Here is a 22566-nt window from a genome sequence, read left to right as displayed (position 1 = left end):
ATAGTTCCTTGTAAAAATGTGTATCTGATTTAAATGTCCTGGTAAAGTTATGTTGAACGTCTTTGTGTCTAGAACATCGACAGACATAATTCATATTTATTGCCTGGTCCCCCCTTCACCCCACCACAACCTGATATATAATAAGACTGCATAATATATTAGTGCACATCCATAATTCTGAAGCAAGAATGATAGGCTATTGAAACAGAAGGTAATGATAAAAGATGCAGAGCTCTAGCATTCAGAAATAGCCTCAGTGACCTCTTACAATGCTCTGACCACTACTGTATGCAGCAAGCAGGAGGCAACCCCATGTGAAGAGTAAATTCTGGCAAAGTTCTCTCTTCACAGATGATGCACAGCTTAAGCTATAATGAGTTTTTGGGTTACAAATGCTGAACGCATTAATATTCCTTGATGATAATTATCACAGTATAAGCACCTTTCCCAATGTGAGTAGCATAAAGCAACTGAAGCAGCATTTTTACTACATTTGAAACAAGCTGGAAAATGGGATTTTCTCCTAGTCCCTAACCCACATGGCCCCCCTAAGCAGAGATCAACATACATTAAGCCTTGCATAATAAACATCATTTACAATATCCGTGCACTTGCTATCTCGGTAACAGCAGCGCGTGCTTAGGACAGCATGGCAAGCATTTTCCACTGCAAAAGTGAAGGTTATTACAAGCAAATGGTTTGAATTAAAATATATATTTATTATTTATAGTGCATTATTTTAATAATTGGACAAACAGCCGATACACAGTACAGTCGGCCGTTTGACCGTATCATGTACCACAAGTCACATATGCTACACACAACAAGCAACCAAGAATGATCTATCCAAATAACAGGGCAAGGTTATCAATGGAGCAGATGGAACTGCAGCTCCGGACCTCAGCTTACACATAGGCCTAACATCACGCACTGCCAGGTCACTCAGTATAGTAGGACCAACCTGGTTGACCTGGTAAACCTGGATGCCTGAGAGTACAGTACATCAGCTAAAGATGCCCATACATCAGAATGACCTGCATAATCGTATGCAGGTCGGAAGAGTGGTCAAACTAGTGATCGTTTGTGCTTTAAAAGGCATATGATCTGCTTACGACTGCACGCCATCCCAAATTATCATATGTGCAGCACATACGATTAGTGGAGCGACCTCTCGACCCGCCAGACTGCGCATTGCATCAATATTCCTCACGATGTGCACAAAATCAATTGTGCGACCAGTCAGAATTGTACGTTCGGGCCTGAGATCGCTCAGGTATATGGCCAGCGTTAACCCCTTGAGTGGTGGGTTTTGCTGGGGCAGGAGAAACCTACCAGGGCAGGTTTCTCCTGCCCCTGCAAAACCCACCACAGAGCTGTGCCCCCCCCCCCTCAGCCTGAAATCCCGAGTCCCCCCGAGCCACACCGAACATCCCCGCCTGCTTACTAGAACTAATGGCGGCAGGGGCAGGGGAGCTCCGCCGTACCGGCGCCAGAGCGGAGAGGTGAGGGGGAGCAATGGGAGGGGAGAAGAGAGCGGCCACTGGGGGGTGCCCGGACAGGTGATGTGCCAGTGGTGCACAGCTGCAGGCACCACTGGCGCACACCTTCATCTTAGTGGTATGCCCGGATATTTTCCAGGACAGACCGCTGCGGCAGGGCAGCTCAAGTGGTTAGGTCAAGTTCAAGTATTACCATAAAGACTAATCTTCAACATATTGTAATTTAGAAGGCAATAACAAGACACTGTTGGTCTAGTGCTTGTAATATAAACCCTGAGCATTCCGGCATATTATGGGTATCAAATTTCTACTTCTTTCTAGTCACTCTGACAGTATTTAATTTGAAGGCACATTCTGTAAATGGAACCTGGAGGCAGGCATAGAAGGGTTGTAAGATAGGAGTAGGTGGAGCAGATGGAACAGGCGTTATCTCCATCCTGACACTGCCCGTATTAACTGTAGATGGTGGCCGTATAGCCCCTCGTGACCCATTACTTCGACAGGCACCTCCCAAATATTTTGGGGGGGTGGAGCCACCACCTTGCTCCACGTGTTCCAGTACTGATGATTAAACTGGAAGTATGAAAGATTCACTTTGGAGGTTGGAGCAGGGGCCTTAAACCTTCTCTTCACCTACATTAGATCCCACAAATGTGTATTTGTCTACTTAAAAGAGCTACAATGTGAAAGGCTGTGATAGGGAGTGATCTAAAGAGATGCCAGAGCTCACTGCACATTTCCTCACTCTCACTGAGCTTGCTACTCTAGCTTATCTCCAAGTAGAGATAAACGATATAATAAATATATGTTGGGCACAGTCATGTGCTCCAGGTGGGCAGAAGTTACACCTCTCTGGTAGGTACAGGTTCTCCCTTGAGTATCTCTGAAATATGGTGATGAAAAATAAAACAAATATTTTCTGCAGACCCTCGGTTTAATATTTTTACTTAATTAAAGCAATTTTTCCAGATAGACATTTCCCATATATTTACCAGTACCCTTATCTTAAGGAAATTCATAAGCCACCATGGTGTCACGCACTTCCGTGTACAGACGTTGACTGCAGGCAAAACATCAAAGAAGATTTTCTTGCCAACCTGTCTTCTATACTGGCGCTTATTAGGCCATTGTACTGTACATGCAATGAAAATTATTATTAAAAAAAAAAATAGATAAATAATAATTACTTAAATTGCTGGTGTCTTCATCAATGCATTTTCCAGGCTTTTTATTAACATATCTACTTTGATGCAATTTGAAAGTATCTGGAATGATCATGCACTTGTTTCGCTTTAATTTGTTGACTTTCATTTCTGGGAATCCTAAAAAGCACTCTGCGCTAATGAACTAATATATGCAAACAAGTAGTCCTTTAATAAATTATTTTGCCACAGAAACAGACAAACATTTCAATGGCTCTTCATTAGCAAACAAATCTACAAGTGATATTTTAATGCATGACTTTATTCCCGCTCTGTGGGGACTGCAGTTGAGTGTGATGTACAGTACTGAGAAAGGCATCATCAGCCACAGTGTCCCAGGGCTCTCTCCATTGAGGACTACACTGCCTCGGCTTAAAGAGTGCATTTAATTGACTGATAGACAGTAGACTCTTTGTTCACAGAAGACAGCAAAGTAATGGCTGATGGAAAATTGTACCATCTACACAGTCTCCTGAGACAAGTAACAGGGGGATGTGTCAGGAATAAATAAATAATCTAATTATTAAGCTACTTCCTGTCAAGTTAACTCCAATTTGTTGGCTTTTGAAAGCAACAAAACGAGGCATTTTTCCTCATTATGCTCTTCTTTTTATACAACCAGTAATCGCAGGCAGATTAAAGGGTGCTTGATTATGGGTCTTTTTCTTCTCTCCTCTCCCTCTCTCTCTCTTTTTTTTTTTTTATAACGAGAATCTGAAAAGCAGCCAACAGAGCTGGAAAAAAAAATCCGTTCGGGTTAGACAAAATTTCATGCTTGTCTCCCTTCCAACTCCCTAACAGCCCACACTGCTGCCCCATACAGTGATGCCAGCTGTACGGCAATTGCGTACCTCTCCAACTGAGGCCTACCAGGCCATAGGCTTCATCCTGAGAGCTGTAAGATACCTTGCAATCTTGGCAGGTGTCTACTGCTGTCATAGGCATAATTTTAAAGGTGACCTACAAAACCCCATCAGCACACCAAATGCAACAATATGAACAGCTGAAGCTCGACACCCACTGTCCATATTGACATCAGTTCCTTGAATATACTGCAGATTAAAAAAAAAAAAAAAAAAAAACCTCCGCTTCGATACTGGATGTGTTTTTTTTTGTGTGTGTGTCTGACTAGTTAAACAGGAACATGACATAGAAAAGTAGTTAAAAAGCAAATGATCACAGTAACTATAGTCAAAAAGTAGTAAAGGAGTTGTAGTAAAATTGGCATTTATGACATTACAAAGAAAAGAGGGCCTGGTTCAGATGAATGTATACCACGTAGTTTTTGCAGTTGAACGTTTATCTGCTGATTGCTCATGCGCCACGCTGATCAGGCGTTGCAGAGCGGATTTAGGAGGGTATTCAATGTTTAGGTCACGGCGGTCAAGCTTGCTTGACCGCCGTGACCCTGTCCCGTTCTCGGTCAGCTCGACCGAGAACATGCAGGCGGGATTCAATGGCAGAACGAGCCCAACAGCTTGTGAAGTCGGGCTCGTTCTGCCGAGAAACACTGCTCAATGCTGTTGGGGAAGACAGCATTGAATAGGGCTCAGCATCCATCTCCCCCGTGGGGAGATGATCGCCGGCGATTGAATACCCCCCTTAATTGTGAACCGCTTGGGGTGCTAAAGATGATGTGACGACAGCATTGAGCAGGGTTTCTCGGCAGAACATTACATATTTTACTATATTGTTGCTGTGCATATTTTTCTTTTGTTTCTGCAATCTTTACACATAATCGTCACATCATCTATACAATATATAACAGTTTAATTTTAATGTTCTGTTTTTCCTAATATTAGCCTTCCCCACCCTTCAAATATTTTCGCATAATAAGCCTTGTATATGTTCTACTCAGAGATCAAACTAATCAACTTGATTCAAAATGCAATGATGAGATTCAGTCCCGTTGGACTTAAAGTCAAGTTCATTAATGAAAACAGTAGGAACCTAGGGAATTGCGATATAATAAAAAAAATAACGTGTTATAGCTTTGTCACACGTCTCTAAAATACTGAATAGAAAGGGAAATATATTACTAAAGAACTGGGACATTCTGGTATTATGAATACACTTGGGACAAACTATTGTGCGCATTTGGGAGATATGTCCCTGTAGCTGAAGTACCTATGATTCCACACATACTAGAGTCAGAAACTGCTGAGATGTTGAGTGGTAAGTGGTCTGTAAATAGCTGACAAGACATTGAACAAGGACCATTGTGGAGCCATATGTTGTCATTCCTGGGCTACTTCGTCACTGGAAAACTTTTCCCCTTCATAACTTTGGTTCTGCGCAGAGCACCTGATGCAGCTGCTCCAATCACTATCAGCTATGGCGGTACCTCATGGCACGATTAGAAGGAGTGGGAATATGATGGAGTGTAGGTAAGGTAGGTAGGGGCAACAAAAGATAGTGAGAAAGTACTTCTAGGCTAGGTCATTGTAGGGACTTATCAGGGATTGTAGGGACTTATACAGAATAGATGGGGAAACTGTCAACTATGGAAAGGAGAGCACAAACCACAACCTCACTACTGCAGAACGATAACAGGTTAACAAATCAGAATCGACTGAGATGGTAAACATTCATTCAGAATGTTGACGTTCAGGATGTCAACATGGGATAATGTTGACATTGTGAATGTCTTCAGATACAACATCAAAAAGCCTTTTTATGGGTCAGGAAAACAACATGTTGACATGTTGATTGATATTATGTCAGTGTCCTACTAACATGTTGACATTTGGGATGCCAATATTCTGTCTAGCTGGATACAAAACAGAACAATAATATAAACCTAACAGCAATAATGAAGTTTACTACCTATACGTTTAGATACGAACTTCCTTATCCTTTAGTAGACTTCAAATTCAAGTTTTCAATGAGCTCCAGAACTCCCTCAGTCTTTGGTGTAGTATATACATAGAAATACTTTACTTGCCCACAAATGCTGTATTACTGATGCCAAACAAAGAAGCACTGATCTAATGCAGACAGCATAAACACTGTCCGGTACACACAAACAAGCTGCGGTCTGAGTAGTCTCAAAACAATACATTGGTTGGATGAAATGCAAAACCTCAAGTAATATTCCAGCATATGGTTTAAACATATGGACCTACAAAAAAATAAAATAAGTTGAAGTATTTGAGTGGACGACCTTTGAAGTTGTTATAACTTCTTTAGTGCAAGATTGCAAAATAGAATTCACAACCTAAAAATGAGCTTATTATTTGAATAGCCGGTGCATACTTCATTTTTTATCTTTTATTTAATTGCGTTCCCATATTGGACATTTCTTTTAAATGTTTTGGCTGGTATACAAATCATGCAGCCCATCTGCACAGTAGGTGTGACACTGTTCTAGGCAAAAGTTAACACTGCAAATGACAAATAAAATAAAGAGATTCCGAATGCTGTGGTGTTTGTTATTCTGCCCAGTTTTCCTGGACCAACTGTATAAAATAAATAGAATTATCTGTGTAAATCGATGAACATCTATGAAAAACAACACCCAGCAGAAAAGAGAGCTTGCTCCATTACCTACGTTAATATCATGACAGCTGAGAAGAGATGACCTGGCCCACTTCTCATCCCTCCTGTACAGATGGCTATTAAAGGGAAAGTATCCCTTTTGCATGGTCCATGCCGAACCCCTTTATGGGCTTTTTCAGACAGCAGCCAGTATTGCTCACAGGAGGGCAAGCTCTCCGATACAACGGAACAGCACAGATTTCAGCAGTTTGTGATCCAATACAGGATATAAAATCACAGTTCGGTTATAGCACACAAAACTGCCAAGCCACTTCTTAGGGTTTTTTTTTGGTGACAGCACATTAACTAGAAACTCAACAAATTCCGCTGTATTAATTTGTGCATCCTTTTTGCACAGCCTTTCGCGCATTTATCTTATTGCTTATTTTTGGAAATTCTAAAACTCTAAATTCCAGGAAAAAAAAGTGTAGATTGCCAGAGTACACTGTGGTGAAATCATTTGGCCGGCTTTCCAGTTACCCAGTATTCTCACACTGATAGCCCCAATATACTGTACAATGCCATGCTAGTAACATGACTACACCTTTGGCTAATTTATGGAAGTGTTCTAAAGCTGGATTAGTTGGCAAGCAATAACATTCTTTTTTAGAAAGTGGAAAAAGTGGAGTATTTTGTTCCCTCACAATCTGGCTTCCATATTTCATACCCAACTACTCCTGCTAAGTACTTGTGCATACCTCCCAACTGTCCCGATTACAGCAGGACTGTCCCACTGTCCCTCCCACAGGCAGGGGGGACTGTTGGGGGGAGCCGAAGCTCACCGCTGCTCTGCCGGTGATCGCTGAATAGTTGCTGTGCACAAGCGTATGGCATCTCTTCAGTGCAGGGAGGAGGAAGGGAGGGCACGGATGGAGCCGAGGGCTGCTCAGTTGCTAGGGGAGTGCTGTGAAAGACCCCCCACCCCCCCAAAATGGGGGTTGCTGCAGTAGGCCATGCCCCCTCTACCCGTGGCCATGCCTACCCATTAGCTCCACCCCTTCATTGCAGGTCCCGACTTAAAGTTTACAAAAGTTTGAGAGGTATGGTTATGTGGGTTTGGTGAATTGCTCCTGGTAAAGCATAGTTTGGAATAATTGTTACTAAACTGCCACAACGCTTTTCTATTCTAAACAGTTATGCTTGCCAACTTTGCCAAATGTGTTTTGCAGCAGGGGAGGGGCTAGGATGATGCGATTCAATGTGACTGAAGTAAGTGGCTGTGGGATGGTGGCCAACTCTGTTGGAAGGCCTCATACTTAGAGCTCTCACAGAACAAGAACGTTAGTAGCAGGAGCGATGAGAAGTGGGCCAGGTCATCTCTTCTCAGCGGTCATGATATTAACTTATGTAATGGAAGCAAGCTGTCTTTCTGCTGGGTGTTGTTTTTCATAGATTTTCACAGATAATTCTATATATTTTATACAGCACAGAATCCATGGCTAAAAGTAAAGCAAGACAAGGGATACACTAAGCTGTTCTGCCACCCACTCTTCATGCTGCAGTTTCCAGCTTAAGCCTTGGCTAATGTGCAATTCATAAATGCTCCTCTTGGATACAGACAGAAATCCTTCAAATTGAATCCTGGGTTTTAATTACATAAAATTAGACATGATTCACAGATACATCCTGCACACTCCTGGCACTTACAATGATTTTGTTAACAGTCAATTCTGTCAAGCTAAAGAGTGACTAGTATACCAATGCCTTAGTCTCTAATAAGTGGACATGAACAGATCACAATAAGAAATATTGCATCACGTATGCATTCTGATAAACACAAACCTAATGGTATATCTGTATTTTAGCCATAAAAAAAAATGTTTGAGGTGAACTCATTTCCTCCTAGCACAATATTCCTTACATACCCACCCATAATCCATTTCCTCTGTGTATTTCTTCATATTCATCCCAACTGCTACCCTTTTCTGTTGTAAAATTATACCTCCTCTCCACACACACACACACACACACACACACACACACACACACACACACACACACACACACACACACACACACACACCTTGATCTTCTATGCCATGCCACGTAGCTACTACACCCCACACAGGCAAACGCATCATCTCATCTGATAACACCCTTCCACCACTACACCAGTCACACTACACTATGGGGGTTATTCTGGTTGATTTGCAAAAGCAAATTGCTTCTTTAACGGACAAAACCATGTGCACTGCTGATGTAACAAGTGCAGACAGAGTTACATTTGGATGAGTTATTTTGTTTCTGTGCAGGGTAAATACTGACTGCTTTATTCTTACACTGCAATTTAGATTTCAGTTTGAACACACCCCACCCAAATCTAACTCTCTCTACACAAGTTACATCGGTCCCACCTGCAGTACAAATGGTTTTGTCCATTAAAGAAAACATTTGCTTTTGCAAACCAACCAGAATAACCCCCCTATATTTCCCTTGTGTACACCAGCCCAATTCCTTTAGACCCCACACATCCCATATCTCCCATGATCTGGGATAAGATATGTAGTGTCCATCTGAAAATATTTCTATACCAATTATCTCTTTACAACTGTTACTTGGAGTTCATCTCTCACTCTGTTATTTGTGACATCTTATGGGATAGGAACCACAATGGCAACCAGTACTGTTTTTCTGGAAAAACAGGTCGATCGAGAGAGAGAGAGAGAGAGAGAGAGAGAGAGATAGATTGTATTTAGAAACGAAGGCACTCAAAACGCACAGTGCACAGGTGAACCCATTTACTGCATCAAAAAAAAAAAATACTATTAGAATGTACCAGGTCCCGGTGTCCAACTAATCTTAAAAAATATATGAACATCTTGTGTAAAAAGATCAATCTACAGCAAACTGGGGCTAATGATAAGTATACAAAGCAAGCCCTAATCTATTGTTTTCCTTTTTAAAGTTCAAAAATTGAATATATTAAATGCAAAGTATTGGTGTGAACAAAAAATACATTTTACTGTAACTGACATGATTTTAATTGCCTGGTAGCAGCAGTGAACTATCAACGATTTAACAATTTGGCTTTTTATCATCTTATTTGTCAGACAGATGAGCCCACAACAGCGAATGTGCTCCTCTGTTGTGCACAGTGAGTAGCTTGCAATGTGCCCGCTACGTTTCATGAGACAGTTGTTTGGAGCTGTTTGGAGCACACATGTTTCTTGTGGGATTTCTGCTCTAATCATAATGCCGGCCCCCACAGAGAAAGACTCTTTCATGACTAAAATAGATAATTAGAGGATGGCAATTATTGGTCAAAAGTTATCAGACTGAAAACAAATACTGCTTGACATTGTCATGCTTATCGTATTGTTAAATCACTGCATTCATTCTATATATATCTCAAAGCAAAAATATAAAGTTGTCAGTTGGTTGACACCACGAATAGAAGGGGAAAAGCTACTTTAGTTCCACATGAAAAGCAGCAAATAACAACTTAAGACAGCAGAGAAAATGCAGTCACACATAATACAGGAGTAGGATGATGGCGTATGGGATGCAGTATATTCGCAGCCGTGGTATGTGGCCCTTCTCATGGTATGTGGACCTTCTCAGACTTTTTTTTGCGGCCCACTGAGCAGTGCAGGAATTTCTTTATTTTCCCTATTTTTTTTTTTTTTTCAATTTGGATCTGTAATTTTTAATATGGTGGAAAAAAATTATTGGTGCCACAGCTCTAGTAGGGCATGCGCTAGATAGGGATAAGTCACCCTGCAATGAGGCTCCTGCCAATGATCTGTCATCTGACATCGCACAGAAGGGAAGAAGTATGATCATTCCTATGTTGTAGAAAAAATAAAGGTTTCTGCTCGTAAACACTACTTTGTATGATCTTCTTTCAGTGGAGCCTACACCAATAAAGAATATTAAAGAAAAATACAAAACAACAACCTAGGTTTAGGTTGTTTAACATTCAAGTTTTACATGTCTACATGACTAGTTACAACATGTCGTATTTAGGGTCACCCTAGGGTAAGACCAGAGCACCTACAGTACATTAGCATAAATGCACAGAGCAGCGTTCTGTAGATGAAATATAATGGATGTGATTAAGAAGGATAGTAATGATCCTATATACATCTAGACAACCATGGTGACCTATATATCTCAGTCTACCTACTCTCCCTTCCACCAGACATCTATCTACAAGACCAACAAACCAATCACCGGATGTGGTACCTAGAGTGCTGATCCCTGTAATGGTGGCAAGTAGCTCTATACTGTATATTCAAAATCTGATGTGACTGCCACCTCCAGTACAGAGGAATTGTGTACCTCTTTACAAGACAACTGGCAATACGTAGTGATAAATCACTTTTGGAGGTGCTGCTCCATCAGATATCAATCAAACACATTTTAATTCATATATATTTATTTAAAAAAGAAATAATAATAAAATATATATATATATATATAAATAAAAAAGAATTTATCGGAGAGCGCTAGACTTAGTACCACCTAGTCAATCATACACTGGTCATTGAATGAAACAACGGTACTTATGTATTATCTGGGCTGCCAATTTTTTGATTGTATGCCTTAACTTAAGGCATACAATCAGATGCGATGCGATGCAACATCGTATCGCATCGCATACGACCATATCGCATGCGATGCGATGACCCGATTTTTCCATAGGATTCAATGTTAAAATGGACTGAGTCCATTTTAACATAAAATTCAATGGGAAAAAGGGGTCCTTTTCATACCCCTACTACCCAAGTGGGCATGGAGTTGGATATAAACCTGTGGCGAGCGTAGCGAGCCACCGAGCCCGAAGCATGGCGAGCGAAGCGTGCCCCGCGAGGGGACGGTATTCTGTGTCCGCTCGCCACAGGTTTATATCCGACTCCATGCCCACTTGGATAGTAGGGGTATGAAAAGGACCCCTTTTCCCATTGAATTCCATGTTAAAATGGACTCAGTCCATTTTCTGCCCCTGTTGAGTCTGCTTGACTATTCTGACATTAAAACAGCCATTAACACAGTGACTATCCATTCTGGACATAATTAATATGAAATGTTATCTACAGTGTTTCCAATTGGAATAGGCAGTCTTTTCCCATATCATGATCATGATCGATACAGGGTGGACAAACACGGATAGCTATATGCGTATTTTATGAACTGTTGTCGGCATTTTATATGCACCCTTGTTTTTAGTTCTATACATTCACATACAATACAATACACACTGGAAGACCTATGCAGCATTAGAACCATTTCTTTCCTACGTGTGCCAAATGCGTAAAAAACACATAGTACTAATCCTTCTTATCTAGTGTTTATTCTGGGAAAATAACCTCATAAAAGTAAGACACATGAAAGCCATATACCTAAAACATCAATCAATTAAATATTAGTCTATTTTCAAGCAGTAAGGCAGCATACTGTGTATGTATTAGAACATGAATGCATTCAATGGTTAATTAGCACAGTATATATGAAATTAGTCTTGAAAAAAAAATCCCTTTAATAAAGAGCCTAAAAACCTTAGGAGTTTTCGTAATGATAAAACACACTTGTTAGCTTATTAGCAAGAAACCACTTCATTGAATTAGTAAAAACACTAAGTAATTACTATCCCCAAGCATGCCTAGCACAGAGAGTCTGCAGTTTTGTAGGCAAACAGTTATAAGGAGATAGCATTTGGAAATTAAATTGCGTTTCTCTCAGAGAAGCGATTTCTATAAACACAGTCTTCCCAATATAGATTTTTACATTTAGCGACAACAAAAAAACCTTCCACTAATTTATATGTAACCAACGTCTGCCTTTTGTAGCAGATCCATACCAATGCAGAAACAGACAAGAGCAGAAATACCGCTTGCAACTACCCTCACCCCCCAACACACTCAAAATTCCCACTTGCCCCTATGGGCGCTACTGTTACCCTAAACACCTTTGGATCCCAGGTTAATCACTCTTATGCTGGATGATAGGAAAAGTTATGTACAGACAAAGGAGCAGATTTAGGCATAATCTTCCTATACGTAAAAAAAAAATCTGAAAGCACTGCGGTATGTCTGATCACTGATCATAGACTGTTTTGTACAATACAAGGGGTAAATTAATTTCACTTCATAAATCTGGCATGAATGGGCAACTGTTCAAATTACTCTCTGGCAATATGACTTTTTTTAAATGTCACCACTGAATATCATAAGGGAACCGACAGCTCATTTCCTTCAAGTTGCCTTCAGGGACAGCACAAAATAGATAAAAGTAGTAATTGTAATATTTTATGTTTCAGCATTTTTAAAACATATTTGGCCAACCTTCGATTAATTTAAAAAGAAAAAGAAAAGCGCGGTGAACTGTGAATTCGGTATGTATCTTGAAATGTGATAATATGACGACAAAAAGTTATGTTAAATAAACATTTTTTATTCTCTAAAAAGAAAAAAGTCATCATTTCAGTGTTTCATCTCATGTGACAGAAGGCTGTAGGCAGACATTATTATATGTCTTAACATCATCGAGTTCCTCATTTATGGAGCATCCTCTGACCTTTTGTACATATTATTTTTACATTTTTAGTTTATCACACTCTTTACAGAGCATTCCCTGCTCAAACTACCACCTAACTAAATGTATATTTTCCTGAAAATGTCATTCTTAAATTGCAGCAGTCACAATTGAGGCAGCCATTTTGTGTGGGGATAAGCTACCTTTGCTCACCTGCTCAAATTTGGGTGAGATCTTTCCATTTGGGATGTCATTATATTCCATTAATACACACACAACCCCAATTTCCAACTAACGTCCATGGTGGGCCAGCAGCAGCAGAGGACCGGACAAACTACAACTACCTGCCAGCAGCAACAGAATACCGGGCAAATTACACTGCCTGCCAGCGGCAACAGAGTACCGGGTAAACTAAACTGCCCTCAGCGGCAACAGAGGACCTAACCAACTATCACTGCCTGCCAGCAAAAACAAAGTACCGGACAAACCATCACTGTCTGCCAGCTGCAACAGAGTATTGAGTACCATTGCCTGCCTACAGCAACAGAGGATCTGACTAACACTACCTCTCCTGCCAGCAGAAACAGAGGATCAGACCAAATACCACTGCCTGCCAGCAGCAACAGAGGAACTGATCAAATACCACCGCCTGTCAGCAGCATCAGCGGACCTGAAAAACTACCACTGCGTGCCAGCAGAAACAGAGTATCTGACCAACTACCAATGCCTGCCAGGAGCAACAGGGTACTGGTCAAACTACCACTGCCTACCAGCAGCAATAGGGGTCCTGACCAACATGTCATTGCCTACCAGCAGCAACAGAGAACCTAACCATCTACCACTGCCTGACAGCAGCTATAGAGGGTGAGAACAATGAGAAAAGATATGTCCAAGAGAGGACATATAGAAGTCTCCCTGTGTGGGGCACAAGCCTTATGAAAAGATATTAATTAAATAAAATTTCACTTTTAATGGATATGTATTAAAAAATTCCTCTAAATAAATGAGGAATATGGTACAATCGACATAGAACATGCAGATAGACGGACATAACGTAGACAACAACAGTCATTATTTACAATATAGTAAGAAAGCGGTGAGAATATTGGGGCTTTCTGAATCTATGGTATCCCAGGATATCCGAATGTGGTTATAACAAATGTTAAATGTTATCCTGGTTAAGATACAGTTCTAACAGTCTATAGAGGCACTGACCAACTACCACTATCTGACAGCAGCAACAGAGGCTGTGACCCACTACCAATGCCTCCCAGCAGCAACAGACCCTGTGACCAACTACCACTGCTTGACAGCAGCAACATAGGCCTTAACCAACTACCACAGCCTGACAGCAGCAACAGAGGAATTTCCGACTACTACTTCATACCCTCCAACTGTACCGAATTTGCCGGTACAGTACCATTTTTGTAACAGTCTGTACCGGTAAATATAGATTGTACCGAATATACCGTTTTTTTGCCAGATTGCGGCGGTCAGACGCTCACTGTGCACATAATTTCCCTCCTGGCTCCCCGGGCTCAGCTCCGTGTTTGATGCCCGGTGCACCGGCTCTACCCTCTCCCCCGTTCTCCCTTGTGTGCATTGCTGCCGGCCCCGTGCACCATGACGTCACGCGCCGGGACCACGCACCCTGCGAATCAGGGGAAAGCACGAAGTCTCTGCCCTCAGTCTCCGCATGCCCAGACACTTGTGGGCGCGAAGGGCTGAGTGGGGTGCGGTGGCCCACCAGCCCCGGCGCACGTGATGGGGGGGATCATCTTCGCACCGGAGCCTGCTGCCTGAACTTCACAGTACATCCGTGCAGCAAGTAGGTGGCTGGGCTCAGGCTGCACTTTTAATAATAAATTGGGTGACATGTGCACCTGCTGCAGCTCATGTCACATGGTGGCTTGGTGGGCTGCTGGCATAATAAATACTAAGTATACGTAATATACTTATTAATATGCCAGCAGCCCACCAAGCCACCATGTGACATGAGCTGCATCAGATGCTGGGCCGGGTGCCTGGGTCGTGACCACGCCCACTTTACACAAGGCCACACCCACTTTATCCATGACCACGTCCCTTCCTATATGTGTACCGATTTCTGCCCTTCAAATGTTGGAGGGTATGCTACTTTGTGACTAGCATGTAAGATCTAATGCCTGTGGTGTGTGAAGTAGACTTTGGCTTTAGGCTGCCCACCTGGCGCTGTAGCACAATGTACATAAAGTAATGGTTCCATCAGTAAGTTACATTGGCATAGCCATCTGGCCAGAGGCAGAACTCTGGGAGGCAATGGAGTCATCTGCCGCCGGGCTCCTTCTCCTCTACCTGGAAGTTTAAATCAGGTATATAAAAGCCAAGGAAATTGCTTCTATTGCTGAGTTCTGAAATATATATGTGTTCTCTATCTATACTTCTGAACAGAAAAATATATTTTATAAAAGGCTATATAGGGTTGTGTGTGTGTGTGTGTGGGGGGGGGGGGGGGGGGGGGGGGAGGGCACCAATATATATCTTGCCTCCGGGCAACTGGAACGAACTTACAGTATGCCACTGCATCTGGCAGTCACCTTATGAACTTTACCCACCACAGTACATTGGGACGTGTAATAGCTAACAAGCATGGCATAAATTAGGCCTCAATTTTATTCTTGGGCTCACCCCCTTCCCCAGTCCTAGCACCCTAGGCTGCAGCCTAATTAGCCTATTGGTTAATCAGGCACTGAAACTGAATCTAGTTCATGTCTTACAGTGTTATTGCTACCAATACAGCCATAATCAGGATAAATGGCTGCTTTCATTATGTACAGATGAAGATGAACATTAGAAAATAACACAATTGACATCAATGCAATGTCCACGTTCATCAACACTTATCCTTTTCTACAGGTTAAATTACTATTTATCTTTCCCTCTATATCACACATTATTTGCCCTACGACAGACATGCTCTTATTGCTGCGGTGCCTCTGCATGGCGTATTAAGGCTAGGTGTATGAGGACACACCTACTACTGCACACGGCTTTCCTTTCCACAGAAATTAAATGATGCCCTTGTAAAGGCTTCATGGTGCCCTGGAGCAACTATTTAATAATGATACATTTTATATTACTGACTGGTATACAAAGGTTGCATATTATTGCGTGCCTCGCTGTTTAGGGGAATCCTCGCCATCCTCTAACAGCAAAGATCCCTCCAGAACGTACAATAGGGTGAGCGGCGGGGGTCAAACGGCGAGGATCGCTTGTTTTTATCGATCCTTGCAGTTTAACCATCTCGCTGGCCGCATTGAATACAGCCCTAGTCTCTGACAGCCTTCTTCGTGGAAATACTTGGACAGTACAGTGCTAATTTATATCTGCAGATTGCTATTAAATATGAGCAACAGGGTGTCTATGACAACTACTCTTTGATCATTTTAAAATGTTTGGAGGCATTATAATTATTGTAAGAAGAGAAAACTATTAAGGCGACACAAATATGATTTCTAATGCAAACATTACTATCCACAGCAACTCATTTCTTACAAAATTCCAAGTTTTTTCCAGGCACAACTGCAAATTATTTTGAAATGAAAGACATGCAGGTTTACAATAACTTACTAGATGTATAAATTAAACTATTTGGTACTTGTGAGTTATCCGGGCTGCCGATTTTTTCATCGCGCCCGAAATCGTGGGCATCGCGTCGGTCGTGGCCGTTATAAGGAGCCGCGACGCGATGCCCACGATTTCCCATAGACAGTAATGTTAAAAGACACGATGGACCCGATTTCCGACACGATTTCCCATAGACAGTAATGTTAAAAGACGCGATGGACCCGATTTCCCATAGACAGCAATGTTAAAATAAAATGACAATGTGAATATGGCCATTTCACATTGGATATGTTTTAAAAAAAAATGTTTCATGGCCCCCCACCACCGTTAACGCCACCCTGCTATTGACACCAACCCGAAGCGTGGCGAGCGCAGCGAGCCCGCGAGGGGCGGCGGTACGCGTCCTCCGACCTTTTCATGCCCTACTATCCACTAGGGCGTGGAGTGAGAATAGAATAGTGTGGCGAGCGCAGCGAGCCACCGAGCCCGAAGCGTGGCGAGCGCAGCGAGCCCCGCGAGGGGACGCGGACACCTGTGAAGCCCGCAAGGGCACGCGGATACCTGTGAAGGTGTCCGCGGCCGCTCGCCACGCTTCGGGCTCTCTGCGCTCGCCACACTATTCTATTCTCACTCCACGCCCTAGTGGATAGTAGGGCATGAAAAGGTCAGAGGACGCGTACCGCCGTCCCTCGCCACGCTTCGGGTTGGCGTCAATAGCAGGGTGGCGTTAACGGTGGTGGGGGGCCATGAAACATTTTTTTTTAAAACATATCCAATGTGAAATGGCCATATTCACATTGTCATTTTATTTTAACATTGCTGTCTATGGGAAATCGGGTCCATCGCGTCTTTTAACATTACTGTCTATGGGAAATCGTGGGCATCGCGTCGCGGCTCCTTATAACGGCCACGACCGACGCGATGCCCACGATTTCGGGCGCGATGAAAAAATCGGCAGCCCGGATAACTCACAAGTACCAACTATTTTAATCCAGGTCTTCATGCACAAATAACTCATTCTCTAGAATGTAAAATGGTTTTTACATGTCTATACTTTTGTGAAAATAAAAACTTAATATTAAAGAATAAAAATGGTTTACACCTTTTAAAAACGAATTAAAAAACTAAATTTACCCCATTCCCCAAAATGGACTTTATACACAGCAGCTTTACCTAGTATATTGAGACATAAGGATGCATCACATCTAGTTCAAAACACACGCTAAAGCAGCCCGTGTTTTTAAAGTTTGGCCAGTTTAATTTTGAAGTGTAAATGATTGCCGCTTTAAAAAAACTGGAGATTTCTTACCAAGTCTGAATCTCTTCTCTTATTAAATTTCACCCGTGTTCTTTTGCTTTAAGTATACTGGCCTCCATACCAAAATGATTTTAATTTTAGAGCTGACCGTTCGATATAAGGTTTACAGGCACCATCAATGTTTAAGATCTTTGATAAGAACATGCAAATGTGTTCCACCTGCTTTATCTCGAGGGGAGGATGGGAACCAGAGAGGCAGCTTTGATCAGACACAGGAAGAACTTATTTTTTCATAGAGCTTTAAGAGTAATGGAGATGTTGAAGAGCTGCCACCTGTGACTAATAATATCTAGCTGGCTTTGTAGCATATATTGTACTAGAGGCATACATTTCAGATGTTAGCAGGGACGATGTCAATCAAAATAGACTTAACTTTTTACAAATGACGTTTTCAAAATTTTTGTAAAAGTCTAATTTTACAAGAGTGCATTCGAACATTTCCTTTTCTCAGTATTACAATAAGATCCCAACACTAATGGTTCATATTATGGAACACTGTATTTCTCTATTCATAGCCAATACAGCAGACTTGCCTACTCTCTAGGAAACCCAGGGAGACTTCCAAAATTTGAGGCGTTCTCCCAGACTCCTGTAGGAACAGGATACCCTACTGCCTTTTCCCCCATGAGTACTGGGACTGCCCTTAATGCTGCAATCTATGTGGAATTGAACTGCGACCTCATGGTCCATGCCAACTATGCCATGTTACAATGTGCAGGGCAGCGGGGCTATGATGTTGCAAATCTCACTTGCCATCCGGGACTCTTCTTCAAAATCTCTCAGAAGTGAGGAATGACAGATCAGCAGAAATTAAAAGCACCAAGAGGAAGAAATAGGGCAGATCCTTCCATGATGTAATTGGCACATCCATTCCCCAGCCATAGCTATGCAGAGGAAGCATATATATAAAAAGTACCAAAGGTCTGCCTCAATAGCTATTGTGATCCCTGATGGCTTAGGGCTTATTAGTGGGCACTTTAAAACATGGGTTGTTAATTTCCTTCATTGCGGACTCCTTCAAAGCATATAATAATGAATACTAAGGCACCATTCAAACTAAGTAATATGCTGCATATATTGTAAAGCTACCAGAACATACATCTTTAGCTAGAATATTCTACCTTCCCCAATTCATGAAGAGGTGCACTTGCTATAAAATTTCAGATGCACATTATAATTAATTCAAAACCAAAACCCAAAAGAATCCAAACACGCCACACATCTTGGTTAATACTTTCTGCTACAACCCATACATAAAGGAAACATCATTTACAGCTTCCAATGGAAGTAAGGGAAATCTTGATATAGAAACAAAAGTCATGTAAAGAATAAAAATACATTAGCTATGAAGTATTTGTATTTAGTTTGTTAAATAAATAAATAATTAATTAATTAATACAGATAAAATATATATGACCTGGGATTATTAACTCATAATTATCTTTTATGATGGGGTATTAAAGAAAAAACATCTGCATTTCTGTGTTTTGCAAGCTGCGGCACTTACAACATTAATCAAGGTGTGATTGGGTGCCGGATGACCTCCCAACAGTTGGGATTCCGATGGTCAGTAGTCCAACATCAGAATCTCGTCTGTTAAATGCCCCGACAGTCAGGATCCCGACTGCCAGCGGCTATTCTCCCTCGTCCAGGACCCTCACAGAGGGAGAATAGAACCTATGGTGAGTGCAGCTAGTCCCCGACCCCACAGTGTGGCTTCGTATCGCTTGCCCCTGCTGTCTGAGTACCGGCAGTTGAGATTTCGATGTCTGACTACTGACTGTCAGAATATAATAACACACCTAGTGTGATTAACATTTGAAAAATACCAAATGTATCTTGTCCAAAAATTCTTAGTAGTACAAATGTAATATAAACTAACTAAAACAAAAATATTCAGACTAGGAAGGTTGTGATAGTTGCGATACAAAAACATCATATGCAAATATTTAATAGAATCATCAAAACAAATTTATGATGACTAGTTGCTGAATAATCGTCCTTACATTTATAAAATAAACAAGGCAGCACTCACCAATCATGTGGTTTGCAACATGGACCTGAATATCCCATTCATTGTAGAATACCATCTGGCACTTGATGCATTGGTAGGTTTTCTTCTAGAAGATAAATATAATTAACTTCTGTGTTTTTCTGTCTTATCATACATAGAGGTCAAACTGTTACAAATACAGTACATATAATAACATGTGTGCAAATTCTATTGAGGTTTATATTATTTAAAAATGTGTTATATAGAGTCAAATTTAGGGCCTAGTGCAGCCATTGAGCACAGAGCCTTGGAAACAGTCTCACATTTTCAGTGACCACATGGACCGACAGGAAGCTATTAAAGTAATCTTTTTTTTCCCACGCACAATTCAGTCTAGTGGCCATGAATGTGTGGACAAACACTTCACACTCACATACAGTGTCATCTCTAATTCCATTGCTCCATACACCTCCAACCTCATCTCTCAAATCAGCCGACAACTGTCGTCACTCCTCCACCCTGATCAGTGGCGTAAGTTCGTTCCAGTTGCCCGGAGGCAAAATATATATTGGTGCCCCCTCCCCAAACACTCACACACACACCTTATAACCTTATATAAAATATATATTTATTTTAATAAATATAGAAAGAGACATAGAGAACACATATATATTTCAGAACTCAGCCACAGAAGCAATATTTTGGCTTCTAAATAACTGATTTAATTTTGCATGGGGAGAAGCGGTGCCCCCTTGGGAGCAAGAGCCCGGCGGCAGATGACTCCATTGCCTCCCAGAGTTCTGCCTCTGACCCTGATCACTGCTTCCCACCCAGGACTTTGCCTGTGCTGCACCCGTTCATGGATATGCACTCCCTCGCTTCATTAGACTCTCCCCGACCTTGCAAAGCTTCAAACAGGCACTGAAAAATCACCTTTCATCAAAGCGTACCCTTCTGCTGCATAATCTAGTCTTGAGGCTGGTCCTCCAACCCTCTGCCTCATGGCTTGACCATCTCTGCCTACTTACATCCTGCTATCAAACCACCTCCCACTTGCTTGCACCTTATGTAATCTGTCTGTCTCCTCTTCCTACTAGATCAGTGTTTGCTAACCTTGACACTCCAGCTGTTGTTGAATAAAGTTATTCATTTTCAATGATTAAAATGAGTATCTGCTGCTCATTCTCAGGAAATTGGGTAAAGACAACATGGCTGCATGCAGAATAGCTGCTTGTATAACTCGTTACTTACTATAACGGTGACAATAACACCTAGCACTATACATCTGAGGTATGATTACATTTGTTGTTCTTTAAAAAGGAAATAACCAGTAATTTCTTGTTTCATTGGGTTCTGACACATTAAATGTTCTACTTGCAGTATTCTGTCTCACTATCCTTAGTTGTAAGCAAACAATGATCCTGACTTAGAGATGTAAGCAGACCAGATGGTTTATATGCATCTGAAATTCATGTGCAGAACAGGTCCTGTGTCTCACACACAATGGGGCAGACCATTGCTAGGTGCCAAGAGGAGGAATAACATTTACCTTATTTTTATCTACCATATAAGGTAAAAGGGTGGGACACAGCAGCAACAAGGGGACAAGTGATGTCCCTGGGAATATTACATTATTGTTCTTTGTCTACTATTAAGGTACAGGCACACAGCTAAAGAACTATTTGGTCTAAAATAGCCATTCAAATGGCCATATTTTCCAGTAGTTTAGGAGATAATTATTATTATTCCATTGCTTCATTAGATTTCTACCTTTCTAACATTATGAAATGCTGTCCTGGTCAGCTAAGTGCAACAGTTTGCAAATTGTAGCCACAAAGTATTGGATCAGGGTGCATGGCCACGTCACGATAATGGTATATCCATGGTCACTGGCACCTTCCAAAGGAAGTGTGGCTTCATGGCTCCCTAAATTCTCTCTCAGGGCAGATGTATCAAGCTTCAAAAGTGATAAAATGGAGAGTGATAAACAACCAGCTCCTATCTGTCTATTTTCAAACCCAGCCTGTATCATGACAGATAGGAGCTGATTGGCTGGTTGTTTATCATCTCTCCATTGTATCACTTTTTGAAGCTTCATACATCTGGCCCTCAGTCTGTGCAATGCCATAATGAATATGATGGTGGGGCAGGGCCCTCAAATTAGAACTGTCCTGAGCTACTGAAATCAGGACAATTGGGAGATCAGTAACAATTGTGACCATAGGCGAATCTAGGGGGTGGTCCGGGGGTGCACATTTTGTAGCTGAGGGATGGGGCTTTCCAACGAGCCCAGCCCCGTGTCTCTAGCCCCCTGGGAACCGGAGATACGGCCAGGCAAAGCTGGAATGTTTTCCCTATAGGATAACATGGGACCCGCTAATTCTGACCCCCACCCAGTTCAACGGCTGCCAGATCCCCCTTCGGGACTTCCTGAAGCTCGAGGTTGATCTCAGTCGAACCCAAATCGCTGGGCCTTCAATCTGATACCAGGCTGGATCCATATGGGTTAATTGGTTCCAGGGATATTGAGGTGAAACCGTTTTTCTTTTCATTTCTTAAATGTAATTTCATGACTGTTTATGTTCTTTGAGGGCAGATTTCTCTGCAACCAAGGAGCCCAGTTTCACGGGACCAAAATCATTCGAAGCCAACTCAAAAGTTCTTCAATATGATACTGGTCTCATGTAAATGGGTCAGTTGGTTCCGAAGATATAGCTGGTTGGTTAAAGGGGGGTAAGGAGAGGGGAGTGGTTGTCTCTTCCCCTCACACCAGAAAATGCAGGGACTAGGGTGGTGTATAAGGGGTCAGCCTGGGAATGTCCCTGCATGATCCTGGGACCATATTCCCGGGTAAATCCCTGCATTTTCTGTTGTGAAAAGGGTATTATTTCAAACAGCCGTGACCTGCAGTGCTCTGAATACAGCCGGACAGCCCCC

At 41.9% G+C, this 22566-nt stretch overlaps 1 protein-coding gene across 8 annotated transcripts in view; it reads right to left on the bottom strand.

Moving 5' to 3' along the window:
* The window catches only part of ZNF521 (zinc finger protein 521), a 315240-nt gene that overhangs the window by 152806 nt on the left and 139868 nt on the right, over positions 1 to 22566 (bottom strand). For 6 of the 8 annotated variants that reach the window (XM_083187494.1, XM_083187489.1, XM_083187490.1 and 3 more), the window contains one exon: positions 19672 to 19756. In XM_083187494.1, coding sequence (XP_083043620.1) covers positions 19672 to 19756 — 85 coding nt within the window. The remainder of the gene's footprint in view (positions 1 to 19671; positions 19757 to 22566) is intronic. The other 2 variants (XM_083187487.1, XM_083187492.1) reach the window with 1 other exon arrangement.

The sequence above is a fragment of the Crinia signifera genome, chromosome 5 (assembly GCF_055691185.1).
Source record: "Crinia signifera chromosome 5, ASM5569118v1, whole genome shotgun sequence".
Lineage (NCBI taxonomy): Eukaryota > Metazoa > Chordata > Amphibia > Anura > Myobatrachidae > Crinia > Crinia signifera.
Note: the sequence above shows the minus strand (reverse complement) of the source record. Positions and strands in the feature narration are given on the sequence as shown.